The sequence below is a fragment of the Rhinopithecus bieti genome, unplaced genomic scaffold (assembly GCF_001698545.2).
Source record: "Rhinopithecus bieti isolate Rb0 unplaced genomic scaffold, ASM169854v2 scaffold_1014, whole genome shotgun sequence".
Classification (NCBI taxonomy): Eukaryota; Metazoa; Chordata; class Mammalia; order Primates; family Cercopithecidae; genus Rhinopithecus; species Rhinopithecus bieti.
Window position 1 is genome coordinate 5,752,548 of NW_016803499.1, and position 16,909 is coordinate 5,769,456.

A 16,909-nucleotide genomic window follows, 5' to 3' on the forward strand; every position below is an offset into this window, starting at 1 on the left:
GTGGGGAGGTCTCCTATTGTCCCACCACACGTCCTGGACGGATGGCTCCCCACCAAGAAGAAGGCTTGAGCTGCATCTTGTACTCTCAGAAAAGAGGAAAATAAAACATCTGGTGCCCTGGAGTGTCGTCAGGAAGCAGCGCGTCATCCCAGCCCCTGCTCTTTGTCGACGACCGGCCTCAGTGGGAGCTACCGGTCTCCTGGGGCCGGCACACAGCAACGTCGGTGGTCCAGGGGCCCAGCCTCCTGGGGACAGGCAGGCAGATGAGGCAGCAGGTGCGGGGTGAACTCTCAGGCCCACGTTCCCAGCCAGCAGGCCCGGCTCTTTGTGGGTGCTGGGCTCCTTGCATGTGCTGGTGGGACATGCCTTGTGTGTGACGCCGAGAGCCTGGGAGACACGCGCCGTCCCGCTGCTCTGTTCCTGGTGCTTTCGCCGAGTCACACGGGGTCGTCCTGGTGGTCAGGGTCTCTTATGGGCCTCTCCGCTCATCAGAGTGGTAGGTTTGGGTTAGGCAGGTGGCCCTCCCAAGGCTCCAGTCCCATCCATGGCTGACCACTGTCCCTCTTCCTGCAGGTCACAGTCACCACCATTGGCTATGGGGACAAGGTGCCCCAGACGTGGGTCGGGAAGACCATTGCCTCCTGCTTCTCTGTCTTTGCCATCTCCTTCTTTGCGCTCCCAGCGGTAGGTGCTCCGTGGTGTGTTTTCCCCAGCTCCTCGGACAACTGGGGCCCTGGGGTGGCTGCACGCCCCTCCCTCTGAGCAGACCCACTTATATTCAGAACCAAGAGGGTGCTTCCCTTCTAGAAGGTGCTATACCCCAGAGCTCCACTTGCCCTCCCTGGGGCCCTGGATGCAGACTTCCTGTTTGCAGTCCCCATTGGGGTCCTTGCAGGCAGTGTGGGAGGTAGCCTAGAGTGGCTGTGCATGGACACAGTGTGGGACAGGCCTGCTTACTCAGCCCTGGGGGGTGGGCAATGCTGCTACCACGCCCCATGGAGGCAGAATCTTGCGCCTGGATAGGGCGCTTCCATGCTGTGGCTGGCCGGGGAGGGGTTTGTTCCATGGCCTTTCCAGAAACCACAGATTGTTAGGTGATGTGTCTAGTTCGCAATGCCCATATGTGGGTGTATGTGTGTTATGTGTGTATGTGCATATGTGTTTGTGCTGTGTGTGTATAATTTTATGTTACTTGTATACTATGGATATGTGTATATGTATCACATGGGTGTGTATTGTACCGTATATGTGCGTGCATACTGTGTATACGCATTGTATGTGCATATGTTGTATTTAGTATGTGTGGTGTGTTGTGTGCACATGTATGCGTTATACATGTATATCAGTATGTTTGCATATGTGTATTTATGTATCTGGTGTCACAGGTATATATACTATACATCTATGTGCTGTATATGTGTGTGTGCACATGACATGTAGACAGACGTGTTAGTGTGTTTGTTAGTGTGTGTTAGTGTTTTAGTGTTAGTGTGCATTAGTGTGTTAGTGTTTGTGTGTGTTTGTGTTAGTGTGTTAGTGTTAGTGTGTGTGTGTTAGTGTGTGTTTGTGTTAGTGCGTGTGTTAGTGTGTGTTAGTGTGCATATCTATTGTGTGTGCGTGTGCATCACATATGCATATGGACCATGTGATCCCCTCTGTAGACCAGGAGTTCTCTAGCTTGTGGGTGGGTCCTTTGCATCCCATCAGCCGTCCTTGGGCAGGGCGGCAGCAGCGGTGACTGAGAAGGGCTGACTTCTCACTTGCGACCCCCATCCCAGTGGTATGACCCCTTCCTGGGTGCATACAGATGGGCCAGCCCACCTGGCCCCCAGAATGGTCCCTGGGAGTGGGTTAGAGAGGCTCTAGCCACACCCCATGGGACTGGGCCCCTTGCTGGATAAGCCCTGTGGTATAAGTTCTGCCCCCCATGCTGGCCCAGGACAGGCAGGCTGGGCCCGAGGTGGGACTTGGGGGACTTCCAGCACCGACCATGCCTGGCCTTCCCACAACTGTGTCTGGCAACCATGTCCTGAGGCCGCACCCAGCTGGCAGTGGCCTGTGTGGACGGGACCCTCCTGTCCATTCCTTCCCAGGGGATTCTCGGCTCAGGGTTTGCCCTGAAGGTGCAGCAGAAGCAGAGGCAGAAGCACTTCAACCGGCAGATCCCGGCGGCAGCATCACTCATTCAGGTGCGGTACCTGCAAGGCCCTAGTCACTGACATTTTGGTCACTGACATTTTGGTCACTGTTAGTGTTGCTTCCAGCCCTCATGGCCACCTGTCGGAACCACCATTGGCCCCTGTGTCCACCTGGCTGGCCTGTGGGGCATACCCTGCTTGTGGAAGCCTTGGCTTCTGTGGTGATGAGGTGAGCATGGGGCGCTGGAGCCTGTCTTCCTGCAAAGCCACTCCCATCAAGGGCCATGCCCTGTGGGCTGGAGAGGAGGCACGGCCGTGGCCATGCCAGGAGTGGACGTGGTTGGCTCTGAGGCTCCCCTGCGCTCCCATGCTCCCCCCCACCGCACAACAACCTGAGGGCTGAGTCTGGGAGTGGGGTGGCCAGGTGATTGTCCCCAAGGGAGGTAGGACCCAGCTGTGCAGTTGGTGCCTTCTGGAGGGCCTGGCATCCCTCAGGGCTCGGGAGGCCCTGGTGCCTGGAGGTGAGGGCTGGCGATGGACGGCATGCGCCTCCCTCTGGGCTCACAAGGCCAGTGGGCTGGGAAAGGCAGAGCCCTGGAGCATCATGGGCAGGAAGGTTCTGGGGGTGGGTGGAAGGCAGGCAGTACCAAGCTCTGGGACGCTGAGCTCTGGCTCTGTCACTCCAGGCTCTCCAGGACCCACCGGAGAATGGGACTGCCCTGTTAACATAAGCAAGGACTTAGCACAGAAGCCACTTGAGAACTGCGTCCCTGTGGGTCTCTCTTGTTGGTCACCGCAGGGCCAGGGCTGCCCTGAGGAACAGCTGCTGAGGGGCCCAGAGGGTGGTCATTGCTAGGTTGAATGACAAGTGCCCACTAGGGATAGGGCCTCTGCCCGGTGCAGTGGCTGGGAGCAGTGTCAGCTCCTCTGGGTGCACTGGGCCTGATGTCCCCCAGGAAGGCCCAGGGCCTGGGCAGCCCCTGCTGGCTGGGGTCCCCCCTGCAGGCCTCCTGAGCTTGCTGCCCCAGGCAAGGCCCAGGCTATCAGGGGCCAGTCGCAGTCCTGCCGGGCTCCTGGCTCAGCTATGGGGGGGCTGTGAGCTCCCACCCTTGGCCTGGTTTTATGACTTCACAGTTTCTCCTTCCCAGGAGACCGTAAATCAGGCCCGTAAACCCACCTTGGTCCCAGCGTGAGCATGCTGGCCGCCCACGCCCAGCAGGGGTCCACATTGGATTCCTGGTCCCACTCCCTAGGAACCACAGGTCCTGTGAAACGGGGCTCCCTCGGAAGCTGCACACACTGTGCAGGGAGGACTGGAGTGGGGGCCCCAGGTGACAGGCCTGCACAGGAGCAGGGCAGGGGTTGTGGGGTTTGCCAGGGTTGGGGGATCATACCTCGTTATCAGAGACCCTAGCCCAAGGGAGAAACTCATTGGCTTGCTCGGTCTCCCAAAAAAGGCAGTGACCTTCCCGGCCCTGTGGCCCACACCTGCTTGAGGGGTTCTCACCAGAACTGTCATAGCCGTCAAGAGAGAAGTGGTCCAGCCTCCGCTCTTCTCGGGGGTCGCACGTGATATGGGGGACTGTGAGCATCTTCTCTCCGGGACTCACCCCATTGTCTTTGTCCAGCTTGAACTTTTTTTTCTTTACCTAAAAAAACAGACAATAGATTAGCGGTTCCTGGACATCGTCTGTCAGGCCCTACGCTGGCCCCAAAGTGCCTGTGCAGCTACCCTGAGCCCAGCCCCCACCACATACACCCAGACAGGGACCTGAGGCCTGGGGCCAGCTCCAGAGTCCTCACACAGAGACAGGGCAGGGCTGCTGGGGGTCACATGGGGGGCTTGGCCCTGGTGCTGCCCTGTGAGCTCATGGCCTCGCTAACAGGACAGCAGGAAGCAGACAGACACACAAGATGGTACCAGTGGAAGTGGTAATGGGAGCTGTGACCAGTAAGGGTGAAGGCATATGGAGGGAACAGGCTAGGGGCCAGCAGGGCATGAAGAGGGCGCCTGAAGTCAGGGAGCAGGCTGTGTGGAAATCTGGGGAACATTCCAGCACAGGGAACAGTCGGCACGGAGGCTCCACTGGCAGCTGGAAACTGAGAAGGCCAGGTCTCTCCACAGAGGGTGTGGGCACAGGCCAGGAAGTGGAACCATGCCAGCATCAGCCCCAACCCCTCCTATGACCCCAGCCACGTCACAAGACTTCTGCCTGGCACCTGCCAAACTCCACTGCCCTGTGACCTCCAGACCCCTTCGCTACACCCTTGCATCACCTCCCTCCCCTGCTGCTCCCCTCCCACTGCCCACCTCACGTGGCCCCTGCCCACTGCTCACCACCCACTGCGCCCCACGTGGAAAGCCCAACCCCAAGGCCCTCTGAAGAGCCTTCTTTCGAGCATGTCCTGCTCCCAGAGCTCTATCTCTGGAACTCTCATGCCCTGACCCTGGAATGACCGATCCTACATACCCCAAGTCAGGGGACATTGGGATAGCAGGAACCTAGCATCGGGTGTATAGCCCAGTGTCCCGAACAATGCTGACACCCTGACGTAGGCCGCACCAGGGCAAATGCATGGTGAGATCCCAGCCTTGTGCTGTGGCCCCCATGCCCCCCCCACCCACCTGCTAGCAAGAAGGCCCTGCCCTGGTGGCAGGTGGGCTACTCACCACCACAGACTTCTTGGGTTTGGGGCTGGGTGACAGCAGAGTGTGGCTCCGGGAGGGCTTCCGGACATAGATCTTCCAGGTGGAGGAGTCGGGGTTCTCGGCAGCATAGCACCTCCATGCGGTCTGAGGTCGGTCAGGGGGAGAGGCTGTCACCTGCTGAGCCACCCAGTGGGGGCCCTTATGGAAGCTACAGCTCCCCCTCCCTGTTCCCCAGGCCAGACTCCCTCCCCTCTGGGTGGCAGGGTCTGGGACCTCAGAGTCACAGGCTTGACGTGGTCCCGGCTCCCAGACCCTCTGCCCAGGCAGCCTGGCTTGGTCCCTTGCTGTGCCAGGCAGCTCACCGCCACCCGGGCCAACTGTTACCCACAGCTGGGACACCACAAAGGTCTTTACCGGCCCCGAGCCAGCCTTGAGCCAAAGGCAAGACTCGCAAAGGTGGGCAGGTCGCACATCGTCCCTGGGTGCCAGGGTGCACAGCGTGCATAGGAGAACAATGCAGACATAGGCAACCAGCGGCCACACAGTGAGGAAGGGCTGAGAAAGAGAGGTCGTCCGGGACCTGCAGGTGCTGAACAGGGGGCAGGGAGAGGAAGGGTCCCTTGGGCTGACAGGAGGTGAGGTCTCTCCCAGAGGCCTGTAAGTGCCACCTTGCAGTTGGGGGGGCCTCTGATGGCACATGAGTGCAGCTCTGAAGCCAGCATTTCAGAGAGACCCCATGGCAGCACCACATGGGAAGGGTGGGAGGAGGAGACACTGTCGGTAGGGGACTTGGCAGAGGGAAGTCGTGCAGCATCCAGGTGGGCAGGAGGGGCTCCCAGGGCCTGTATGAGAACACGTCCTAGTGGCCTTGTCATCACTGGCCACATGAGCCTGAGAAAAGGCCGAGTGGAGAATGTGCCCCCACACTGGTGGGCTCCTGGGTGATAGTCCCAGATAGACACAGCAGCTGGCGAGGGGCACCTGCAGCCCTCACTCCCACCCAGCACCCAGGGACAGGCAGGCAAGGGCACAAGCCCAGTCTTCCAAGGCCCGAGCATCACACATACAGGTCCATGTGGTCCCCCAACCCTGGCAAACCCCACAACCCCTGCCCTGCTCCTGTGCAGGCCTGTCACCTGGGGCCCCCACTCCAGTCCTCCCTGCACAGTGTGTGCAGCTTCCGAGGGAGCCCCGTTTCACAGGACCTGTGGTTCCTAGGGAGTGGGACCAGGAATCCAATGTGGACCCCTGCTGGGCGTGGGCGGCCAGCATGCTCACGCTGGGACCAAGGTGGGTTTACGGGCCTGATTTACGGTCTCCTGGGAAGGAGAAACTGTGAAGTCATAAAACCAGGCCAAGGGTGGGAGCTCACAGCCCCCCCATAGCTGAGCCAGGAGCCCGGCAGGACTGCGACTGGCCCCTGATAGCCTGGGCCTTGCCTGGGGCAGCAAGCTCAGGAGGCCTGCAGGGGGGACCCCAGCCAGCAGGGGCTGCCCAGGCCCTGGGCCTTCCTGGGGACATCAGGCCCAGTGCACCCAGAGGAGCTGACACTGCTCCCAGCCACTGCACCGGGCAGAGGCCCTATCCCTAGTGGGCACTTGTCATTCAACCTAGCAATGACCACCCTCTGGGCCCCTCAGCAGCTGTTCCTCAGGGCAGCCCTGGCCCTGCGGTGACCAACAAGAGAGACCCACAGGGACGCAGTTCTCAAGTGGCTTCTGTGCTAAGTCCTTGCTTATGTTAACAGGGCAGTCCCATTCTCCGGTGGGTCCTGGAGAGCCTGGAGTGACAGAGCCAGAGCTCAGCGTCCCAGAGCTTGGTACTGCCTGCCTTCCACCCACCCCCAGAACCTTCCTGCCCATGATGCTCCAGGGCTCTGCCTTTCCCAGCCCACTGGCCTTGTGAGCCCAGAGGGAGGCGCATGCCGTCCATCGCCAGCCCTCACCTCCAGGCACCAGGGCCTCCCGAGCCCTGAGGGATGCCAGGCCCTCCAGAAGGCACCAACTGCACAGCTGGGTCCTACCTCCCTTGGGGACAATCACCTGGCCACCCCACTCCCAGACTCAGCCCTCAGGTTGTTGTGCGGTGGGGGGGAGCATGGGAGCGCAGGGGAGCCTCAGAGCCAACCACGTCCACTCCTGGCATGGCCACGGCCGTGCCTCCTCTCCAGCCCACAGGGCATGGCCCTTGATGGGAGTGGCTTTGCAGGAAGACAGGCTCCAGCGCCCCATGCTCACCTCATCACCACAGAAGCCAAGGCTTCCACAAGCAGGGTATGCCCCACAGGCCAGCCAGGTGGACACAGGGGCCAATGGTGGTTCCGACAGGTGGCCATGAGGGCTGGAAGCAACACTAACAGTGACCAAAATGTCAGTGACCAAAATGTCAGTGACTAGGGCCTTGCAGGTACCGCACCTGAATGAGTGATGCTGCCGCCGGGATCTGCCGGTTGAAGTGCTTCTGCCTCTGCTTCTGCTGCACCTTCAGGGCAAACCCTGAGCCGAGAATCCCCTGGGAAGGAATGGACAGGAGGGTCCCGTCCACACAGGCCACTGCCAGCTGGGTGCGGCCTCAGGACATGGTTGCCAGACACAGTTGTGGGAAGGCCAGGCATGGTCGGTGCTGGAAGTCCCCCAAGTCCCACCTCGGGCCCAGCCTGCCTGTCCTGGGCCAGCATGGGGGGCAGAACTTATACCACAGGGCTTATCCAGCAAGGGGCCCAGTCCCATGGGGTGTGGCTAGAGCCTCTCTAACCCACTCCCAGGGACCATTCTGGGGGCCAGGTGGGCTGGCCCATCTGTATGCACCCAGGAAGGGGTCATACCACTGGGATGGGGGTCGCAAGTGAGAAGTCAGCCCTTCTCAGTCACCGCTGCTGCCGCCCTGCCCAAGGACGGCTGATGGGATGCAAAGGACCCACCCACAAGCTAGAGAACTCCTGGTCTACAGAGGGGATCACATGGTCCATATGCATATGTGATGCACACGCACACACAATAGATATGCACACTAACACACACTAACACACGCACTAACACAAACACACACTAACACACACACACTAACACTAACACACTAACACAAACACACACAAACACTAACACACTAATGCACACTAACACTAAAACACTAACACACACTAACAAACACACTAACACGTCTGTCTACATGTCATGTGCACACACACATATACAGCACATAGATGTATAGTATATATACCTGTGACACCAGATACATAAATACACATATGCAAACATACTGATATACATGTATAACGCATACATGTGCACACAACACACCACACATACTAAATACAACATATGCACATACAATGCGTATACACAGTATGCACGCACATATACGGTACAATACACACCCATGTGATACATATACACATATCCATAGTATACAAGTAACATAAAATTATACACACACAGCACAAACACATATGCACATACACACATAACACACATACACCCACATATGGGCATTGCGAACTAGACACATCACCTAACAATCTGTGGTTTCTGGAAAGGCCATGGAACAAACCCCCTCCCCGGCCAGCCACAGCATGGAAGCGCCCTATCCAGGCGCAAGATTCTGCCTCCATGGGGCGTGGTAGCAGCATTGCCCACCCCCCAGGGCTGAGTAAGCAGGCCTGTCCCACACTGTGTCCATGCACAGCCACTCTAGGCTACCTCCCACACTGCCTGCAAGGACCCCAATGGGGACTGCAAACAGGAAGTCTGCATCCAGGGCCCCAGGGAGGGCAAGTGGAGCTCTGGGGTATAGCACCTTCTAGAAGGGAAGCACCCTCTTGGTTCTGAATATAAGTGGGTCTGCTCAGAGGGAGGGGCGTGCAGCCACCCCAGGGCCCCAGTTGTCCGAGGAGCTGGGGAAAACACACCACGGAGCACCTACCGCTGGGAGCGCAAAGAAGGAGATGGCAAAGACAGAGAAGCAGGAGGCAATGGTCTTCCCGACCCACGTCTGGGGCACCTTGTCCCCATAGCCAATGGTGGTGACTGTGACCTGCAGGAAGAGGGACAGTGGTCAGCCATGGATGGGACTGGAGCCTTGGGAGGGCCACCTGCCTAACCCAAACCTACCACTCTGATGAGCGGAGAGGCCCATAAGAGACCCTGACCACCAGGACGACCCCGTGTGACTCGGCGAAAGCACCAGGAACAGAGCAGCGGGACGGCGCGTGTCTCCCAGGCTCTCGGCGTCACACACAAGGCATGTCCCACCAGCACATGCAAGGAGCCCAGCACCCACAAAGAGCCGGGCCTGCTGGCTGGGAACGTGGGCCTGAGAGTTCACCCCGCACCTGCTGCCTCATCTGCCTGCCTGTCCCCAGGAGGCTGGGCCCCTGGACCACCGACGTTGCTGTGTGCCGGCCCCCAGGAGACCGGTAGCTCCCACTGAGGCCGGTCGTCGACAAAGAGCAGGGGCTGGGATGACGCGCTGCTTCCTGACGACACTCCAGGGCACCAGATGTTTTATTTTCCTCTTTTCTGAGAGTACAAGATGCAGCTCAAGCCTTCTTCTTGGTGGGGGAGCCATCCGTCCAGGACGTGTGGTGGGACAATAGGAGACCTCCCCACACCCATGCCTCCTGCTGGCATCTGAGGTTTGCTTCCTGGGGCTTCCAGCCTGAGCCTGGAAATGTCATCCTGCAGGACTTAGGAGCCCACCCTGTGCGGGCTGCCTGCTGGGTTCTTCAGGAGCTGGCGCTGAGCCCAATAAGGAGACCCAGAGTGGCCCTGAGGCACAGCTCACCCTGTAGACACACAGGCTCATGCCCAGGGTCACCTGGACAGCTGGCATGGTGGCCCAGACCAAGGCTGTGGCTGCGGGAGGTCTTTGCAGCCCTGCTGTGGGCACCACACTCAGCTATTAGCCCAGCATTTACCCGCGTGGGGCTTCTGGTCAAGGCCAAGTAACAGCCACTGCTTGCAGGCCCAGGAATGCCCTAGCTGGGAACCACATGGAGACCCCCATTGGATTCTCGGCCCTATGGGCCCAGTGCTGATGGCAGGAAGGCCTGAGGCCTGTTTAACACACTCTGATGGAAGGGCAAGAACAATTCCCGGCCCACCTGAACCCCCACGAGACCAGGGTCCCCGGGCCTCCCCATGGTTTCCACCAGCCACTGAGGAGGAGGAAGGGTGGGGAGAATCCCCGTGACCACCGCTGGGCAGGCGTGCACAGGCGCACACGTGGAGAAGCAGGTGCCCACGGCTCATGTGACTGCCCAGAACTGCCAGAGCAGGAGGCTTGGAGGCTCAGGCAGCAGAAGGGGCCACATTATGGGAAACCAGGATGTGCTGATGAGCACATTAACGAACACTGACAAATGCCAGCCACCGCCGTCAGGCCGCGGGGCAGGACAGGCCTCTGCTGAGCCCTGGCCGTCACCCAGGCCCCTGCTCCACTAATGCTCTGACCGCACGTTCGCTTATGGTCAGGATGCTGCTGCAGAGGCTGCTCGCAGGTTATCTCCTGCAACTGCACACGGAGCTCTCCCTGCAGTGCCGCTGTTCTTAAGAGACACCCACATGCACCCATGCCCCCACCATACACACAATGTGCACAGGAAGCTGTTTACTGCCAGGCCCTTTCTGTGGGCCACCCGGCTCTGTGTGCGTGGGCACACACCCACAAACATGCCTCATGCAGAGATGGGACGCTCCACACATGCACATGTGTGTGCGCACACATACACAATGAAACATACAATGACCCAGTCGGTACACACACATGCGTCACACACGTGACAAGGTCATGTAAAAAGGGAGCTGGTCCCCATGTCCGAGCCTGACACTCTCAGGGCACACTGAGGTGCAGACACCTTGAACATGCAGCGCAGGCACAGAGTGCAGCCACGTCCCTGCAGGGTGCAGCCAGGCCATGGGTGAGGCTGACAGTGACTGGCAGAGAGGGGGGCCCTGGGGAAGCCCAAGGCCCTTGTCTGCAGGGTGTCCTCCCCAGAGGGCCTGCACCCACATGCACAGGCTGGGCTGCCGCTAACTTCCCCAGGGGGCCCATGTGCACTGGGGTGGGGAGTTGCAGAGGCAGACACAGGGCTGCAAATTGGGCGGGGCATCGGAGACCCTGTGCCAGTCCTGCCCTGGGGAGCAACTCCCACCTGGTGAGCTCTCAGCCCAGAGGCTCAGAGCCTAGGGGCCCAGCACATCCACTATTTACCAAGTCTGCAGCAAGTCCAAGAAAGCACACACGGGTGGCCCATTAACGGGCCTAGAAGGGCCTGGGCAGAGCGGGGACCCTGGCCTATCCTGGCCTTAAGCTCAGAGGGCCCCTGCAGCCTGGACAGGTAACAAGAGGGCTCCAGAGTCTGTCTAATCCAGATTTCTTGGGGGGACACTCACTCCTTCAGTATGAACATGCTGATTCCTCCTATTCATCCCTCAAACCTGTGCCTGGGCCTGCACAGCCCCTGCTGACGCCCTGAGGCAGTGCTCACCCCTCCACTCCTGGCTCTGCCTCTGCTCTGCAGAAGAGGCCCTCTCAGCACCGTCCGCCTGGCTGGCATGTGCAGCCCGAGACTTGAGGTGCAGCCCGAGACTTGAGAAACAGCCCAGCACAGGCCCAAGTCCCACCCCACCTGGACATCCTCCTAGCACTGGGTCCCGAAGGACAAGATTAGGCCGAAGAAAGCGGGGTGGTGGGGTGTGGCAGAGCAGTGCCCAAGGTGGGGCCAGGTATGAGAAGCAGGTACTGTGTCCAGGACAGGGCTGAGTCTGAGTTCCCCAGGCAAATGTGCACTGATGATCTGCTGGGGCCGGGCTCAGGGACGGCAGCCCTCGCTATGGCTGGGGGGCACTAACGGGTGCTCTTGCTCCCACCCAAGCATGAGCAGTGGGACACTGCTCTTGACAGACAGGCCCGGGGCAGGCGTGGGGATCCCCGTCCTCTGGGGAGCCAGGCTTTCTGGAGATTTGCAAAATGCATATTTTCTTTCAATAATATTTGTTTTGGAAAATATAGAAATTTTCATAACATTATTTATGAAAATGTAATGGGTCTATTATTTTAATAAATTAATATGGAATTGTTTTACATGTCTCCACTGTATTAAATATTGATGGCACAATGCCCACGAACGAGGCTTCTCTGTCAGGGGCGCCAAGGGGCCCTGAGACCAAGAGGCCTGGGCACGGTTGCCTCCCGAGGAGGCCGGGGACAAACCCAAGATAGGCTGAGAGGCAGGAACTGGCCTGTAGGGGGGCCAGGCAGCAGGCGGCTGGGGACGCCAGCAAGGTGCTCGTGCCTTGGGTGCCAAGTGTAAGGGGCGCCGGCAAACTCAGGCATCAGAACAAATGGCACGGGCTGGTGTATTAAACGTCATTTTAATAATAACATTAAATTATTAAAAAATATTTAGAATCATTACTTTTAAATGAAAATACTATATTTTGATTTACTTAAAATCAAATACAGAAACTCCATGATGAAGGTGGAATGGAGTAGGGCTGGCCTGGAAGCCAGAGTGGAGCTGGGGTCAGGCGAGCAGGTGAGGTGGCCACCTGCTCAGGTAAGGACACCCCAGACCGCCTCCCAAACCTGCCCCAAACAGACGAGACCTGCTGAGGGTGGGGCGTCACCTCCTGGGGCTGAGCTGGGTGCACGTGGGCGCCTGCTGGCTGGCTGGCTGGGCAGTCTGTAGAAGCCAGGGGTGCCCCAGCGGGAGAGAAAGGCCAGCCCCAGAAGTGCCCCTGGGTGTCTGCCCACCGTGGAGAGCACACATACAGCCAGATGTAGTTCCAGGACCCCACCTTCGCCCTGTCTGCCCGTCTGCCCAGACCCGGCCCGACCCTCCTCCTCAAGTTGACGAGGAAAAGGCCCCTCCCTGCAGACCTGTGTGTTTTCCTACATTCAGACACGAGCAGCTCAGGAACGGGCTGTTTTATGGTCACTATGCTGGGGATTAGTCCCTGATGGCCCGCCACCTGGAATGCAGATCCACACGTCTGTCTCCTGGGCGACAGTTCCTCGCCAGGGCGCCAGTCACACGAGGCACACAAAGTCACACCCATGGCAGGAACTGTGGGGCGAGCAGGGAACCCACACCCCACTGGTCAGCACGTTCCCCACCCTCCTGCTGGCCTGTGCCTTCACTCCCGTGTGAAGGGGTGGGAGGCATGGGGAGCCTTCTAGTTCCCCATTTTCCGCCCTGAGGAGCACTGGGATTCTATTCCCTCCTTTCGGAAGCAGCCTCCTCAAGGCTAGCCGCAAGGGGATGACTGAGGCCAGCCCAGAAACCTGAGCTCCAGCCACACGCGAAGCCCTGGCTCTCAGAGCTCACTGGCCCCGGCTGGAGACGTGGTAGTCATTTGCCCAGAAGGAAGGGGTGGCCTTGGCTGGAGAGGTGGTGGTCATCTGTCTAGAGGGAGGGGTGGTCAAGAGCGGGAGCAGGGGTAGCCCAGAGGTGTCACACCCCAGCTGGCACCCTCAGGTCAAGATCATCTACGGAGGAGGAAACTGAGGCTGGGCAGTCACTGTGTTGAGGGCTTCCCATTAGAAAGTGTCCAGGCAGACAGCTGGACCAAGGCCTGCAGGACCCACGCTCCCGCTGTGGTCCCCGAAGGCAGAGATGGACTGAGGCTGCTTCAGCCTTGTAGGCCTAGACCTGGCCCAGCATCGAGGGCGCAGCCTGCCCGTGAGGAGGCACCCGAGGATGGAGTCAGGAGAGTGCAGCACCCAAGCTTAGCCCCACAGCTCCAGGGAGGGTGGCAGGGGCTCCAGGACATCCCATGCGACCACAGCCATTCCCAGGTCGCTGTGCCGGGGCCCCAGCCATGAGGAGGCCCCTGGCTCTTCATGGAGGCTCTGGGCCAAGGATGCCCTCCCAGGCCTGGTGCCCTCTCCAGGGCCTAGCAGGAAGCCCATGCAGGATCTCCCAGAGCTGCGCCCTCAGTCTCGGTGCCCCAGTAGGCTGAGCACACAGAGGTCCAGGCAGGTGTCCCCTCTCGTGGCACGATGCCTGTCTCAAGGGTTCCAAGGGATGTGGGACAATGCCCTGTGAGGGTCTCGGGCCCCACCTGGCACCCTCGCCTTGCCTGGCAGTCCCGTGGTTGCCGTGCTGGCAAGGCTGGGCTGGCACCACAGCGCTGAGTGTGGGGGGCAGTTCTCACCCTGTCCATCTGGCCTCAGGCAAAGCCCCAGCCTGTTCTGTGCCTCAATTTCCTCCTCTTGGGAAGGTGAATGACCACAACACACTTCTCACGGGCTGCTGCTGGGTCAGGGTTTGGCACGTGGTCAGCCTGTCACTCACTCCTGGAATTTGTAAAGTGCTCTGGTGCCCCTTGCAGACTTAGAGACCCAGTCTAGAGCCTGTCTAGAGCCTCTGCTAGCTGGTGGGCTCCCCCCATGCAGGGCTCAGAGACATGCACTCCTCAGGACAGTGCAGGACAGGGCCCCTGACCTGGCTGATACTACGGAGGGCAGGGCCAACACAGTTGGAGAAGAGGGGCCTGGGGGGTGGCCTGGGGAAGGGGGAGCCATGGACAGAGGGAGGCCCCTGGGTGGGAGGCAGGACTGCCTCTGGAGCAGAGAAGGGTGGGGCCAGCAGTCCTGGGGCTCTAACAGGCCAGGCACTCACATTCCGAGGGGACGCCCAGCACATTCCGAAGATTCGCCCAGCCCCCGTGGGGCCGCCCTGGAGACTCTGGCCTGGCTTTCAGGAAGAGCCATAAAGGGGCTGACGCCGCCACGTGGGGGTGGGGGAACAAGCCAGCAGGCTCGCAAACTCTCAGGGTAAAAGCAAAAGCAAACACACACCCCAAAATAAACCTGCTTCCTTTCAGCAGGAGAAAGTAAATAAACGAACACAAATTCACGAGGGCCAGGCCTCCCCCATCACATGGGGTCCTCTCTTCACTCATGAAGGCCGGAGCCCCACACACGGGCTGGTGGTGAAACCGTCAACACCCCCATGGCACCCAGGCCCCAGGCCGCGTCTTCCCCGAGGTACAGTCAGGCTCAGCACCCTGCCCGAAGGTGGCCCAGGTGACGGTGACTGTGTGTTGAGGTCTCAGCTCAGACGTCACCTCAGGGAGGCCTCCTTGCTCCCGTGCGGAGACCGTCTTGCAGGGACACCCTGGTGGCGTGTCCCATGGCCACCTGTGAACCACCACAGGCCAGCACCAGCTCACACCATGCTTCTTGCTCCTGACCGTGATAGAGAGAGCAAGACAGGGCTGCCCAAACCCCTGCCAGTGCCTGGCACAGAGTAGGACCGCAAGCCACATGCCTCAACAGTGAGTCCACAAATGGAGACCCAGCCTCACCAGGAGGCCTTTTCGGTCCAGAAGTCACCGCAGCAAAGGGATCGGTCACAGCCTCTGGGATTACAGTCCTCAGCAGCCCTCGCCGCAGGCCCCGCACTGGCCCTGGGAGATGGATTTCTGTCTCCCATGTGCAGATGGAGAAACTGAGGCACGCAGCAGGTGCGTACTCTGCCTCTGTCCCCAGGCCCACTCAGTAGGGCAGCTGAACTCATTCCCCTTTGCACGGAACTCCAGGAGGAGGAAGAACCCTGACCCAGGTGCTCAGTTGGGGGCCGGGTCTTGCTGCGCCTCAGCCTACAGTGCCTTGGCTTCCCCAGCAATTCCGGACACCACCCCTCCCGCTGGGCAGTGCCAACAGGGCTTGCCTGTGACTGCCTGGGAGGCCCTGCCCTCACGCACACCCCTGCACCAGCCCCTAGCCCCTTCTGGCCTTGCCCCGCCAGGGTGCAGCACTGCCAAGGAGGTGGGAGTTTTTGGAGCCTCCAGGTGAGGAGAGAGTGAATGGCAGGCAGTGAGGTTCTACTTCAAAAGGCAGCTGAAATGTAGGAATGGGGTTCCAGTTTTTTTACTGTCAATTCTAAATTTAGATGCAGAGGGGTAAACAGAGCCCGGCAGCCTCCTGTTTTAGAGACCCCAGGCGCTGAACAGAGGAGCCCGTGTTTGCAAAAACTGCTTCTCCCTCCACTCAAACTTCAACACAAACAAACGCATTTTGTTCCAAGGGCAAAGAAAAGTCTTAAATTCTCCCCAAACGCCTCGGCAGCCAGGGCAGGCGCCACGCTTAGGGGTCCGGGAGTTCTCACATCCAAGTTGGGTATCGCCACCCTGGGGAAGGGGACAGGAGGGGACACTCAGCCACTGAGCTGGCACCTTCACTGGACAGCTGTGGAAACTGGTGGCTGGCAAGGGGAGGGACCTTCCCAGGAAGCCCACCTGGGCCACACCCACTGTCCTAGGCTGGACCGCATCCCCCTAATTCACATTCACCCGTCCCCACAGAATGTGATATTTGGAAATAGGCTTTGAAGATTCAATCGAGATGAGCTCCTCCTGGATCGCTCGGGTGGACTCGAAAGCCAACAGCGTCCTCCTGAGAGACAGGGCCTGACACAGAGGAATGAGGCGGCTGCACGGGAAAGTTCTCCCTGAGCCTTTGGAGGGGCCGGCCCTGTGCACACCTCGCTTCAGGCTCTGGCCTCTAGAGCTCGTGCGTTTCTGTTGCTCTGGGCCCAGCAGTTCGAGGACTTTGTTGTGGCAGCTCCAGCACCCTCTCAGGGTGTGTCTGAGGGGTGAGGAGTCCACAGAGTCCAGGCAAGGCCTGGGGCAGATGCAGCATGATGATCAGAATGGCCTGGCCTCCAGGAAGCCACCTCCCACCCAGTAAGGGCCGGTGGCAGCCCAGACGGACAGACGGACGGACATGGAGCAGGCCTGGCTGCCTGGCCGGGGGGGCGTGCTTCACTCCCCAGTGGAGTGAGGGAAGCAGGACAAAGGAGCTGAAAGAAAACAACTGCTCAGGGCGCAGTTGCAAATTGGCAAAACTGGCTTAAAAGCCCCCATCTGGGCTGCCCCTTCTTGCGTTTCTCAAGTTCTGTTTGTCCGAGAAACGCCAGGAACACAGCCCATAACTCAGGGCTCAGGGGCCGCTCCCCCCAGACAGCTGCAGGGCAGCTGAATGGGAGCTGTTTGCCCCAGAGCCCCAGGCGGCGGGGGGCCCAGGGCGACCAGGGGCGCAGGGCCCGGCGGGAACAATGGCCAGGCCAGGGCGCGCGATGGCCGAGGCTCAGGCTGCAGCTGACAGTGCGGGC

General features: G+C 59.7%; 1 protein-coding gene across 1 annotated transcript in view; it reads right to left on the reverse strand.

Moving 5' to 3' along the window:
• The window catches only part of KCNQ1 (potassium voltage-gated channel subfamily Q member 1), a 336,495-nt gene that overhangs the window by 268,357 nt on the left and 51,229 nt on the right, over positions 1–16,909 (reverse strand). Inside the window, exons 8-11 of the mRNA XM_017886015.1 lie at positions 8,710–8,820; positions 7,204–7,299; positions 4,810–4,932; positions 3,646–3,787 (exon numbers count right to left, since the gene is read on the reverse strand). Of these exons, the coding sequence (XP_017741504.1) occupies positions 3,646–3,787; positions 4,810–4,932; positions 7,204–7,299; positions 8,710–8,820 (472 nt within the window). The remainder of the gene's footprint in view (positions 1–3,645; positions 3,788–4,809; positions 4,933–7,203; positions 7,300–8,709; positions 8,821–16,909) is intronic.